The sequence below is a fragment of the Stenella coeruleoalba genome, assembly GCF_951394435.1.
Source record: "Stenella coeruleoalba genome assembly, chromosome: 1".
NCBI lineage: Eukaryota > Metazoa > Chordata > Mammalia > Artiodactyla > Delphinidae > Stenella > Stenella coeruleoalba.
The window spans coordinates 87,489,462-87,503,974 of record NC_137169.1 but is presented as its reverse complement, the minus strand read 5'-3'; the positions used below and the strand labels follow the sequence as shown (position 1 = coordinate 87,503,974).

The 14,513-nt window shown below is 38.3% G+C and overlaps 1 protein-coding gene across 1 annotated transcript in view; it reads right to left on the bottom strand.

Moving 5' to 3' along the window:
- PALMD (palmdelphin) overlaps positions 1 to 9,076 on the bottom strand; it is a 55,264-nt gene extending 46,188 nt beyond the window's left edge. Inside the window, exons 1-2 of the mRNA XM_079937759.1 lie at positions 9,060 to 9,076; positions 8,387 to 8,432 (exon numbers count right to left, since the gene is read on the bottom strand). Coding sequence (XP_079793885.1) covers positions 8,387 to 8,431 — 45 coding nt within the window. The 5' untranslated portion in view covers position 8,432; positions 9,060 to 9,076. The remainder of the gene's footprint in view (positions 1 to 8,386; positions 8,433 to 9,059) is intronic.
- Between the last annotated feature and the right edge of the window lie 5,437 nt (positions 9,077 to 14,513).

The window sequence follows — 14,513 nt, the reverse complement described above, 5'->3', positions numbered from 1 at the left end:
CAATAACAAATGCTTCTGCAATGGCATCACATTCTTTCCTTTCCCACTTCTACTCCTATCAGCCTGGGGAAGAGGAGAGGAGACTTCAGGGTGTGAAGGACTGGTTTGGGTTAAAAAAGGGGATTACATGAAGTAGAACTTCCATAGATTCTTCTCTTTGTTCCACTTCAAACTTTATTAAGAGTGAACAACAGAGGAAGTTCTGAACAAGGGTGAGGTTTATGGTTTTGAAGTTTACTAGAATTTATTGTGATGTTATGAGCAGAGACTCTGCCATTTTCTACTATTTAACTAATCCCTTAGCTTTCCTTGGTCTTAGGTTTTTCACCTATAAAAGGGGGATGGCAACATCTGCTTTTGAAAATACTCATACGACTGTTTGGACAAATGAGATAATGAATGTGAAAGTTTTTGTTTTTATTTTTAAAGTCTAAATGCTATGCAAGAATAGGTTATTATTATTTTTTAAATTGAAGTATAATTTACAATGTGTTCAAGTGTACAGCAAAGTGATTCAGTTTTATATATATATATATATATATTTATATATATATATTCTTTTTCAGATTCTTTTCCATTATAGGTTATTACAAGATACTGAGGATAGTTCCCTGTGCTACACAGTAGGTCCTTGTTGGTTATCTATTTTATATATAGTAATGTGTATATGTTAACCCCAAACTGTTATTATTTTTTCCATCTTTTTTTTTTTTTTTTGCGGTACTCGGGCCTCTCACTGTTGTGGCCTCTCCCGTTGAGGAGCACAGGCTCTGGATGCGCAGGCTCAGCGGCCATGGCTCACGGGCCCAGCCGCTCCGCGGCATGTGGGATCGTCCCGGACCGGGGCACGAACCCGTGTCCCCTGCATCGGCAGGCGGACTCTCAACCACTGCGCCACCAGGGAAGCCCTATTTTTTCCATCTTTTTTAAAAAAATTGAAGTACAGTTGATTTATAATGTTGTGTTAATTTCTGCTGTACAGCAAAGTGATTCAGCTTATATATATATATATATTCTTTTTAATATTCTTTTCCATTATGGTTTATCTCAGGATGTTGAATATAGTTCCCTGTGCTATACAGTAGCACCTTGTTGTTTATCCATTCTATATGTAATAGTTTGCATCTACTAACCCCAAACTCCTAAAACTATAATTCAAAGAGATACATGCACCCCTATGTTCATAGCAGCACTATTCACAATAGCCAAGACATGGAAACAGCCTAAATGTCCATCATTAGATGAAAGGATAAAGAAGATGTGGTACATATATACCTCGGAGTATTACTCAGCCATAAAAAAGAATGAAATAATGCCATTTGCAGCAGCATGGATGGACCTAGATATTATCATACTAAGTGAAGTAAGTCAGAAAGAGAAAGACAAATACCATAGGATATCACTTATTTGTGGAATCTAAAATGTGACACAAATGAACTTATTTACAAAACAGAAACAGACTCATGGACATAGAGAACAGACTTATGGTTACCAAGGGAGAGGGGGATGGGGGAGGGATGGACTGGGAGTTTGGTGTTATTATTATTTTTAATCGCAGAATTCTTGTGCTTAGGATATGTCTTTATATCTATATTTGTTAGCATAGATTGATTTTGAGTATCTCTTGTAGCTCCTTTTAACATGTTGTATCACCCCATATCAATCATTGATGCAGTTACACATTGAAAACTTGATGCTTAAGACAGAAGCCAGAGGTTCAGAAAATAACCTGGCTCTATGTCTGAAATGGTTAGAGTGAATCCAGTCACTGGGGTTTTACATAAAAACCGTAAGTTCAGATCTCACTCAAACTGCTCCTATGGTGTTTTAGAAAAATAGACATGTCACAGGGTTCCTGGTGAGGAAACTTCTTGAGCTCCCGAGAATGACACCACTGCCGTTTAAATAAATTAAAAATTAAAATATTCTTATTTTATTTCAAGAGAAGCTAGGTAGTTTGAGACTTTAGATTAGGAAGTGGAAGCTCTGTTTTGGTTTTAGCCTGAACTATGCTGTACTTGTTTAGACTTTTGTTAGACTTACTCTCTGGTTTGTTTTAATCACAGTTTTCTATAAAAGAAGCTTTTCCTTTTCACCCTCTAGTAATGTCGAGAAAGTTCGTGGGGATCCTTGTCAGTAGAGGACTTTGCAAAGTAGCATTATCGCTCTGTAGCACACTGGAAAAACCACCCCTGGTTATCAAAAGGCAGTTTCCTTAATAAGCTATCAAAATTTTTATACCTCATCACATGGTCTCCTTTGTGGGTGGGCTATTATGTTTGGCAAAGAAATGTGGTATAGTACTTTTGTTTGAAGAAACCTTTCCCTCTCTGGAAGAAACATGTAATCTCAGTATAGCACTGTGGAAAATTGTGCGGAGGCTTTATTGTTTGAATATAGTGGCACAGGACATCTTTACTTAGGAGATTCCTGTATCTCCACATACCATCTTTATGTGAATGTCTTGGGATGCTCATGACAAATTGGGAACTCTTCCTGTAACTTTGTCTTAACCGCGAGGTACAGTGGAACAATGGTTCATTATGCTTCCTTTTAGTCATTATTACTTTAAGGAGTCCTTAGAACTCTAAATAACACAGCGATCCAAACACATGTTAAGGTCTAACTTCTGTCAAGATCCAGGCTGGCTTGCACTTGTTTTCATGCTCTCATTTGTACAGGAAGAATGAACAGGGAAAAAAAATGTACCTGGCCAGCAGCCTGGGCTTCTTGGACATGTGACCTGTGAAGTCATACATGAGGGCACCATGCTCAGAAGGGCCCAGTGTTTAGTCTGAATGCTTTTAAACTTCTGCTGTTACCACCTTGAAATTCTGAACACTTTTTGAGCAGGGATCCCCACATGTTCATCTTGTACGGGACCTCACAAATTATGTAGCAGGTCCTGCTTTGAGGTCATTAACTGTTTTATTAAGTGTTAGAAGATTCCAGATATTGAAAAAAAAGAGAACGAGATGAGGTGGGGTGTCTAGTGAGAGGAAACGTGCTGAGGAAGTAACTATTAATAGAACCTGTGTGTATTTATGTTATTGTTTTAATAGTGGTCTTTTGTATTGGGTAGATTTCTGTTTTATGTAAAGAGCTTTCTACCTCCTACATTCCTATGTTTACAAGTCGAGAAAAAATTCCTTGGGAGTGGAACAAAATAGGGAGTGGATCCGGGGAAATGTGAGAGCTCTTGATAATTCTGCGTCATGAGCAGATTTGGCCGCAAATCTGTTGCTCAGATTCCAGCATCAGGCCTTTAAGTGGTTCATTACCAAAAGGAGTCAGTCCTAGGCAGGTGCTTGTCCTTGTGATTATTGCTGTTGTCTAACTTTTGACCAAGCTCACCTCCTTCATCTATGATCAAATGTCACCCTCTCCATGAGGCCCATCCTGACCATGCTACTGCAAATTGCAACCCATCCCATACCACTCCTGACACTCCTGATTCCCTTTTCTTCACTTATTTTAATGTGAATGCGTGAGGTTTGGCACAGAGTAAGTGCTCAATAACCATAAATTGAATAAAGGGACTGAGAGAATGAGTGGATAACATGCCTTTCTAACATTAAAGGTTAAGCTTTGAAAAGAGTAAAAATATCAGCTTTATTCTTACCCCCTTTCTTCTCAGCTGGTTTGTTCTCTGTACATTGCTTCTAGTTCTCAGAATTCTTCTGAGCTCAACCCCCTCACCCCAAACAGTCCTATTTTTGTGAATCTATGATCTCTAGCCAGTTTAAGATCTAGGAGTTTTCCAGTCTGAGTCTCCCCATGGTATTTAGTAACAGTATTTTCTAATGTCACCATCGGAGTGGAGACAAGAAAACGTGTTCCTTGTTGGAGGAGGATGTGAGCAGTATAGGATATTAGTGGTCATAAGGGGATCTTGCTCTTTCTGAGGGAAATTTACCTGCACCTTTTCATCATTCTTTGGTGTGGACCATGTTTACTTCCAGAGAGGAACCCTGTAGGGATAACTCTTTCAGTCCTTCATCTCACTCTTCTGAGAACGCTGGAGACATTGGTATTATCAGTTCCAGTGATATTCAAAGCACATTTCCAATCACCTACTTCAGTAGCTCTCCTTTTGTATCAAAATCCGCTATTTGTTAAAACACTATGTACTAACTTAAGCCTCAAGAGACCTTTTAATCAATGTAATATTTAATTAGTTTGAAGTACCCTGTTTTCCACTTAGAGTTGAAAACTAAACTCTTTGGCTAAGATATACTTTGACCATTAATTTAGTAAGTGAAGAGTTGGTACAGGTGTACCTCATTTTATTGTGCTTCACTTTTATTTCGCTCCATAGATACTGCTTTTTTCTCTTTTTTTACAGTTTGAAGGTTTGTGACAACGGGCGCGGAGCAAGTCTATTGGCACCGTTTTTTCAACAGCATTTGATCACTTTTACATTTTGCTGATTGTTGCAATACTTCAAACTTTTTCATTATTATTATATTTGTTATGGTGATCTGTGATCAGGGATCTTTTTGTTTGGCTTTTTTCATTGTAAGCAGTCTTTTTTTTAAATTGAAGTATAGTTGACTTACAATATTATATTAGTTTCAGGTGTACAACCTAGCAATTCAATATTTTTATAGATTGCACTCCATACAAATTTATTATAAAATACTGACTGTATTCCCCGTGCTGTACATTACCTCCTTGTAACTTATTTATTTTATACCTAATAGTTTGTACCTTTAATCTCCTTTGCCTATTTTGCCCCTCACCTCTCCCCCTACTCTGGTAACCGCTAGTTTTTCCTCTGTGTCTGCTTCTGTTTTGTGATAATTGTTTGTTTGTTTTATTTTTTAGATTTAATCTAAAATCTCCTTTGCCTATTTTGCCCCTCACCTCTCCTTTGCCTATTTTGCCCCTCACCTCTCCCCCTACTCTGGTAACCACTAGTTTTTCCTCTGTGTCTGCTTCTGTTTTGTGATAATTGTTTGTTTGTTTTATTTTTTAGATTTCACATATAAGTGAAAACATACAGTATTTCTTTGTCTGTGATCAGTGATCTTTGATGTTACTATGGCAAAAAGATTACAACTCGCTGAAGACTCATGATGGTTAGCATTTTTTAGCAATAAAGTCTTTTTTAATTAAGGTGTATACGTTATTTTTTAGACATAATACTACTGTATTATGTTATGCAATAGTATTATGCAGTCCAAACATAAGTTTTATCTCTACTGGGAAACTAAAAAATTTGTGTGACTCGCTTTTTTATGATATTTGCTTTATTGCAGTGGTCTAGAACCAAACCTGCAGTATCTCCAAGGTATGCCTGTACATGGATAAAGTAATGAAGGAGAAACATGAGAGTAAGTGTACAAAATATAACCCATATTTGGTATACCCAAATGAGGTGCCTTCTTTTAAACCATTTCTGTGTACTTTCATAATTTTGCCTTTATTCTCTTTAAGTTTTTTTTTTTTTCTTTTTTGGCCTCACCCTGTGGCTTACGGGATCTTAGTTGCCCAACCCAATCCACCCCCTCGGCAGTGAAAACACAGAGTCCTCACCCCTGGACCGCCAGGGAATTCCCCCTCTTAAAGTCTTTGAGAAGGACTTCTGACTAATCTAAAATTCAACTTACTGATATGAGAAATGAATGTCACCATCACAGTAATTTTGTTTTCAGTTTGAGAGCCTGGTGTCACATTCCATCTACTTACTACGCTTAATCTGATTTTTTAAAAAGAGGAACAATAAGACTGGCACTTGAGTCTGTCAAGTTATAAGCATATACATTTGTTTTTTAAATTCCTTGCAGTGGAAATAATGACTTTTTGGACACTCAAAATCATGTGGAATAAATATAACAGTGAAGATTATTTCATTACACAGCCAGGAATTGGAGGGATAACTTTTAGTACAATAATCAAATAGATCTTTCTTAGACTGTCAAAAGTTTTTTATTTTTTCTAACAAAGTGCCTATGAGTTGCTGTGTTGGGTTACATTGGGCAATTGTCTTATGATTTTGATTTTGTCTTATGATTTTATAAAGTATATAAAAATTATTTCAGTGTAGGGAAATAAGAGGAAAACAGTTAAAATTAGGATATTGTCTCTGAGTTTTAGTCTAGGTCAGAGATTTTGAAGATTTTAAGTACTTCCAAAAGTGAAACAATCCCTGCAAACTCTCTGGACACTGTGTGTTTTCATTTCCCCAGGGGGAAGGGCAATAGCTGAGGTGGCTTCCTGCGTAAGGCAAGGGTGGAGAAAGCTGGCATTTCCCAGGGTGTTCAGGGGAGATGAGTGGATGTGTTGTTTCCATGGACACACCACTGCTCCATTTTTTCCTTTTAGGTGGTGACCATTGTGACTGGACTTAGTCTGGTGAGGTGTACACTATTGGAGATTTGCTCCCACAAACTCTTCTCAATTTTTTCTCTACAATCTTTATACAAGTATCTTACTTCCAAAATAGAATTACTTTGTGATTTTACTTTGGAGATTTGCTTAATTCTTTCTAATGGGATATGGTTAAGCTAATGAAATATTCCAAAAAGTAGTTGTTATTTTATTTTATTTTTTAAATGATCATAAAAACACACACCAGTATATTCAAGAACCTATTTATTGTCTTGTCTGCTTGTAAGGCATTTAAGGCATTATGACTTTTGTTCTAGTTCTATTTGCATTTGGAACCCTCTGTGAAAATTCCTAGTTTTCCTGAACAACTGTATGCAGTCATACCTTTAGAACACATGCACTTTAGTACGAGTTGTAAGGTGCACTGGGTGTAAAAAGGGTGGAAGCAAGGGTGGGCTGTGATTCAAAAAGGAAAATGTGGAACAAGGGGCTACTTGTGGATTTCATTGGATACATGATTTAATTTAGTTAATTAGGAGATGGAAGCATCAGGAAAAGCGGAGCTTGTGCCCACACAAGTCACACAGTCTAATACAGTAACCTTTAGACAACAGCTGTAACCTAAAAGGCCCACGCCAAAAACAACAGAGCAGGGCCCAGTTCCTGTCCCTTAAAGCGGGACAGCTGAAATGGTGGCTGAGTTTAACAACAAAAAAGAACAAAGCAAAACAAACAATAATCCAAACCAAGTTTTTCTGAAAGGAAAATGTACTAATTAGAAGTTGGACATTTTGAGAACACTGTCTTATGGAAAAGTGCCAATTTTATCTGTGGATTTTTGGTTCCTAACCATTGGCTGAGAAAATATTTCAAGTTATTGCATCTTTCTGGGTGGAACTGAAACATTGTATCCTTCTAATAAAAATTCTGAATTGGGCTTAGCATAGTAATAATTTATGCTGTGGGACTTTGAAGAGCAAAGAGTAATATCTTTCTACCCACCCTGATTTTGCGTCAGTTTTCTTTCCACAAGGCAATGAAGAGTTATTTTTATAGATAGTAATGTCCAATATACATTGAAATTAATAAATCCGCATCTGTGATATTATGCATCAGTTTTTAAAAAGTACTCCTGACGGTTAATTTCAGTGGCAGAAAATGCTGAAAAAATTGGGATGTTGATTTCCAAAGTGGTTTTTCTTTAAAAAAATTATAAGTTGTAGCTAATGATAAGTGATTGTGCCAGAGATTTCCAGGTTATTGCCAAATAGAGGATTTTGGAAAATTAAAAAAAAAAAAAGCTGGATCATTTAAGGAAAGTAATTCATTTCACACTTTGACTCTTTCCCAGAACAAACATAAAAAATGCACTATTCTCCTTCCCGGTATTAACGAAATATTTTCCAAATCCATTGCATTGCATGCATTGCATTCCTTTATCAGGATCTTATTCAGTTTGTGACTCTGCTGGAAACTGATATCTTAGAATTAATCTGATACATGCTTTTACCTACTTTTCTCTTGTTTAATGCTTAGCTTAAATACAACGACATTCATTTTAATTTTGTTAGGCTTTCTGGACACACTTCCACAACTACAAATAAAAAGTTTCAAGTCATTTGTTTTATTTCTTTTTCTCTCCTCCTTTTAAAAGATTTTAACTTTTTGGTGACTTAATTGTTTAAAAAAGTTTCCAAGTTAGGGATCTGTTTTTTGATCTACTGTTTGTTGAATATAAATTTAAGGAAAATCTGCATTTTTTTTTAAGGTACATAGAAGGTTAACCAAACTGCCTTAAAAGCTTCTGACTGCTATTTAAAACATAGGCACAGTTTTTGTGGAAATCAAGAACATTTGGCCTGTACTCAGGTTCGGAAAACCAAGAGTTACAGAGGGTCACCAGGGTTAAGAGAGTGGCAGAGACCCGTCGTCCATGAAAGGTGACAGTTCTGTTTTTCCACTTACGGGGCTCAGCGGCCGGGGCAGCTAGCAACGCTTCTGTTGTTTGTATGAGCAACCTCCTCCATGAGTTATAACTGTATGCAAGACTTACTGTGATGGCCTGGAGTCTCTCCTTCACCAGCTCAGCTTCTTCCATTCTAGAAGTCAAGGACAGGCAGCCAGTGAGGGAAGTCCAAAACTACCATAAAGCAGGAGCCTCCTTGGGGAGAGGAGTGGAGGTGACAGAGAAGCAGGGAGAAATCCGCTTTGGCAGCGGTGGAGAAAAGCAGAAATCCCCGACTCGGCAGGAGCGTCTCTGAGCAGATGTACAGATCAGGCCAGACACATGTAATGAGGGTGTGCTGGGGAAGCAGACGCTGAGGCTGCTAGCACGGGCTGACTGACAAGTTTGAACGGCAGCCGTACAAGCCCTTTTCCTTCAGGAGCTGCCAGCTCTTTGTTGTAATGTGCACAGTTAGCAAGGCACATTTTCTTATTAACTGTTCCTTACCCAATTCATTCTTTCCTAGGAGTAGCGCTACAAGCCCATGCACTGAGTGCTTAATCAGCCTCTGCTCTAGACACACACAAGAAAATCTCTGCATGTGTGGGTCTGTGTGTATTTGTACAAAGTTGTTTACCTGTACTGTCCTCCAGAGTTGCAAAGACAAAGCCTTACCTTGACTGGGTCAAGTCACTTGCTTGCCTTTCTTCCTTTAATTGCATTTAGATAAGAATACAAAATTCTAGAGTAACTTTAGAATTTAATATAGTGGTAAACTTACGTCAGGCTGCCCTTGCCTTTCCCTTCCCCTCCTACTTCAGCAGTTTGTTTCAAATTTTGGAATCTTTAGGTCATGGAGAAATTAAAGGCATTAACGTGACTCTGTTAAGAACTTGGTCCACCGGCTGTGTTCAGTGTGGTTTAAATGTCAAGTACCACCCTCCCTTATTTCTTGTCTTGGATTTCTATGGAATGCAGTTCTTTCTTGGATCCTATTCAGCAATGACACTCAGAAAGTTGCCCATCTTGACCTCACCAGTTATGCAATAGAAAGGAATGAGACTTTGAAAGTGTGATGAGACATTCTGTAACTCATGTAGTCTGACACCATGTGAGTATTCCCTGGCCCTTTAGAAAGAGGAAGTCAAGTCCAGCGAAACTCTTAGGTCAAAGCAGAGGCTGGGAAGCTTTATGACTGACTTTGTTCTTTCCCCTACCATTTCTTTAATTAAATTTTGATGTAATAAATCCTAATTACCATCTACCTCATTGTTACATGTTTAGATGCTATAAGGCACCTTCATATCAACATTCAGCTGAAGAGGTTAAAAGGACACCCCAAACATTGAACAGATGTTCTTATTTCCTTTGCATTATTGATATCAGTAATAATAATGGCTAACATTTGTTCAGTACTCTCTATAGGCAAATGTTTTACGTTGGATATTTCTTACAAGGTGCTGGCGATATTAGCCCTATTTTAAAAATGAGGGAACTGAGGCTCAGAGAGGTCATTTGTCACACAGGTAATAAGTAGCAATGCCAGGATTGGAACCTGGACTTTCTAATAGCCATTCATCAGTTCTGCCCAAGAAACAGGGCAAGGTGAAACACAGGCTGAAGGTTACATCAGTCGTTATGAGAAAGAGTTGAGCCCCCAGCCTCCTCCTCCATCTAGCTCCCAGAACACTTAGAGCTGGTTATAAACCCCTTAGTTAGAACTCTGTGGGGATCTCCTCTGGGTGACCTTTGTGGCCCTAGTGAGAAAAGATTTCCCCATATTGTCATTTAAAGTCACCCTACCATAGAACCCTAAGGTGAAACTCACCAGTTTCCACAGTCTGAAGTCATACATGAGTGTAGTTTGTCTTTACTCATACATCCTCAAGGGACATTTAGGGAGACTAGAGAATGGGAGAATTGACCAGGTGTGGGCCAAGCTTGAATGCTATTGGATGGATATTTAAGCTTAAAAGATCAAACCTTTAAAATTTTTTATTTTGTTTATCTGCAGATCCTGGCTGAAATTAAAGACAAGAGAGCGGTAGTGATAAATATCTCAGTCAGAATTGCATATTTGCTGCTCAGAACAGATGGCAGCCATCCAATTATTAGTCTGGATCTTTTCCTAAAACCAATTTACCTCTTAAATCTCATTTCTGTAATGGGAAAACCCAAGTGTTTTCTAGTGTAAGGGGAGGACTAGATTAAATAAGAGAATCAGGGAATTTAGGAGGGAGCAAAACTGTAATAACTGATTGGGATCATCATGTGTTTATTCATTTATTTAGCTGATAATACTAATAATTGCTAATTTTCAGCATTTGTTATCCATTTATTCTGCACACATTTGTTGAGCCCCTATGATGTGTCAGGTACTGTGCTAGATGTTTGAGATACATGGATAAACAAAATTCCTGCTCTGCTGGAACTTATATTCTAGAAGGCAGTAAAAGATAAATATAATAAACAAGCAAAATATAGGAGGTGAGAAGATGACTATGTTGGTCTGAGTCCTTTTGAAAAACAAATGCCAAGATGGATTAAATGTGTTTGATTTTATTAGGAGAATGACAGTATGAGAAAAAATGGGGAGGTAGGCAGCAAAGGTTGGAGCTGGGAAGGTCTGGGAGAGTGGTCAGACCATGGTGCATATTTGACCAGACTGAAGGCAAGAGGGAGGGAAAGTTGGGTGAAAACAGTCCAACCTGCAGTGCAGTGTAAGGAGGATCAGCAAGGCCATCAGAGAGTGCTGGAGCCAAAGTCAGCTACCAGAGAGGTCCTGTGTCTCTGAGGAATGAGCCTATTTTAGCATTCCTGCCAGACTCAATCAATGGCTGGGAGTAACCCCTGAGTGGCACGGTCTTAATGCAAATACAGGGATGGATTTCAGAGTACAACAGCTGGGACCCCTGGTCGATTTTATTCTCATAGTTGGATGTCTGAGAGGCACATTCTCATGACAGCCACAGTGATAAATGCTGTGGAAAGAAAATAGAGCAAGGGAGGAGAATAAGGATCTCTAATGGGTGGCAAGTTGCAGTTTAGAATTGGGCTCTTAAGGTAGCATCCATGAGAGAGGAGCATTTGAACAAGACCTTGAAGGAGAGGTGGGACTTAGCCATGAGGATATCAGTGGGAAGAGCCGATCAGGAAAAGCCTGTGCAAAGGGCCTTGGGTGGACTTTTATGTAGCATGTTTTAGGAGCAAGGCCAGTATGGTTAGACAGCTGGGACTGAAGGGAAGCATAACAGGAGATGTGATTGGAATTGTTACTAGTCTCGGTCCATGAATGGGTCTTGTTAGGCCATTGTAAGGACTTTGGCTTTTGCTCTGTGTGCGGTAAGAAGCCAATGAGGTGTTCTGAGCAGAGAAGTAACATGACCTAGCATGTTTTGCAAGGATGGAAGTAGGGAGACTAGGCAGGATGCTACAGCAGTAATTCAGCTGAGAAATGATGGTAGCTTGAGCCAAAGTGGTACAATGAGGGTAGTGGGAACTGGTTAAACTGTGGATATATTTTAAAGTAGAACCCACAGTATTTCCTGAGATTGGATACAGGGTTTGAGAGAAAGAGAGGATTCATGATAACTCTAAGACCCTTGGACTGAGCAAATGGAAGTTGCCATCAATTGAGATGCAGAAGTTGTGAGATAATTTTTTTTTGAGGAAGAGGGTGGATACCAAGTGCTCAGTTTTGGACAAGTGGATTAGTTATCATGTGGAAATGTTGAATAGACAATTGGATATATGAGTTTGGAGTTCAGGAAAGATGGCTCATCTGGATTTATAAAATTTATTTTATCTCTGGTAGTAAGTAGGATCACAAAATATCTAGAATTATGGTCCACAAGGCAGCATAATCTAGTGAACTAGTATTTCTTCAATGTTAAATATATATTTATGACCAAATTCAGTCATTGTAAAATACACAGTAGAGCTCTATCTGCTCTCAATTATCTTATTAAAGTAATTTTACTAAATATTTTGCTGTTTGCCAACCAATGTAAATGAGGATGGCAAGAGTTAAAAGTTACAGTCCATTACCTTACCTTATATTAGGAGTTAAGAGACATAAGAGCTTCTGAGACTGTGCGTTTTCTTAAAATGAATTTGCTTTCTGGTTGGAGAAGTAAGACATAGGCTTGAAACAATTAGAGGACAAAAGAATAGTAAACAAACAGTCACTGTATTCTGACAAAACGTAGTGCTAACTATTGCACTAATTGAGACCAGGATAGTATAGCATGGTTAGTAATAGTGGTGTATGGCACAAAAAGTAAGTGCAAAATAAGTTGAAGAAGACAGAAATTAATGTGAGTTGCAGGAAAGCTACTACAGGGAGAAAGCAGAACTTAAAAGCAGAGAAGTCATTTCTAAGTGTCAGAGGGAGGGAAATACAATGTATTCAAAGACCAGACAGGAAATTGTCCTTACCTGGGGCAGAGAGGAGAATTAGATAGAAACACTGATAGAAATATATATCCATACATAGAATTTGATGTTCAGGGAAAGTGAATTAGGGGAGTGGGAGAAGAAAGATCAAATTCATATTTCAGAAGAATAAAACTGTCAACTCTTTTCAGAACATATAGGAAGAGGGAAAGATTAGGTAGGAAGGTCTTTTAGGAAGGTAGGAAGTATGAAATATGAGTAATTTGGATAGAGCCTAAAAAATTGCCAATGTTCTGTAAAAGGAAGGGTGCCCAGGCTTTTTTCTAAGTTCCAGAGGCCAAGGAGTAAATGAATAAGTAGGACAAAGTAAGTGGAGTAGTACTTAAGGTGCTAATACAAATATTTAAAAACCCAAGGATGATGGTGATGGGAATGATTTATAAGGGAGAAATCCAAAAGAAATTTCAGTAAGAGGGTTAAATTAGAAGCATGAGAATTTGATAGGTTCCAAATTATGGACAAAATAGAGCCTTAGATTAGAGATTTTGGATTGCAAACCACAGAGAAATAAAATCCAAATAAAATAATGGCAGGAAGAACATTGAAGGAAACCAAGGGTAGGAAGTAAATAATGTGAAAAGATTTTCTAGAGCCTTTCTGAAGCCAGATCCCATTAAAAAAGTGGGTGCTCACTCTCTGACCCCTCTCTCTCTTTCTTCCCTTCTTTCTTTATGACTTCTCAGACTTCTGGAGGCCAGAAATGGTGTCTGCCTAAAGAGAGAGTTTCCTTCTCATAGTCAGTAAATGTATAAACAATGTGTGAAGTATGGATAGATGAATGAACAAATGATCAGATCTCAGGGTACTTGGGCTCCCATGTAGTAGTGACACCCCTTTACAATTTCATATCTAGTTCCATAATTGTATCCCTATGATCACCAAACTGTTCTTTGAAGCCTCTATAATCTCTGAAAGATCATTAAAAACATTCTGATTCTCAGATTTGTTATGTGATAACCAGTCTGTCTCTATTCTTGTTGCCCTTGACTCTTACTTTCACATCCTTTCCTTCTCTAGTATGTGGGATGGTATTTAATTGCTATAAGCAAGTAACAGACAGGTATGTAAATTGGGTGATCACATAAATTCCAGGAGATTACTGATGCTGGTTTATATTATATTTATATTCCTGATACTGGTTTATATACTGGTTTATATAGCTGGGTTGACAATATGCCTATTTCTTTGTTAGGTAATTTGAGCTTTACGGTTTTGAGGCTAAATGGGGAAAATGCAATAGGCTTCAAGACCATCTATGGTGCATGTGCTCATCTTACTTGAACTGTTCATGGCACTGGGCAGAGTTGATTCCTCTTTCCTTCTTTCTTCACTTGGCTGCCATGATATGCACTCTTGATTTTATTCCCACCTCACTAGTTTCTCTTTCTTAGCCTTCTTTGCTGGTTCCTTCTCTTTTCCCCAACCTGAACACCAGGGTTCAGTTGTTGGTGCTCATTTCTTCTCTGTTATTCTCTACTCACTCCCTAGAGATCTCATTTTATCTCATTCTATTTATATGCCAAGACTGAATTTTTTTGTACCTACAGCTTAGACTCCCCTTCTGCCCTAGGATCTTAAGAACTCACTTACCCCAAATACCTACATGGCTCATTCCCTCACCTTTTTTTTGGGTCTTTGCCAAGATGTCACCTTCTCAGTGAGGCCTCCCCTGACCACACTATAGAAAACCACAGACCTCTCTGATTCTAGCAATCCCCCTCACCTGGACCTATTTTTTGCCATAAGCCTTATCATCTTCTACAATACTATATAATGCACT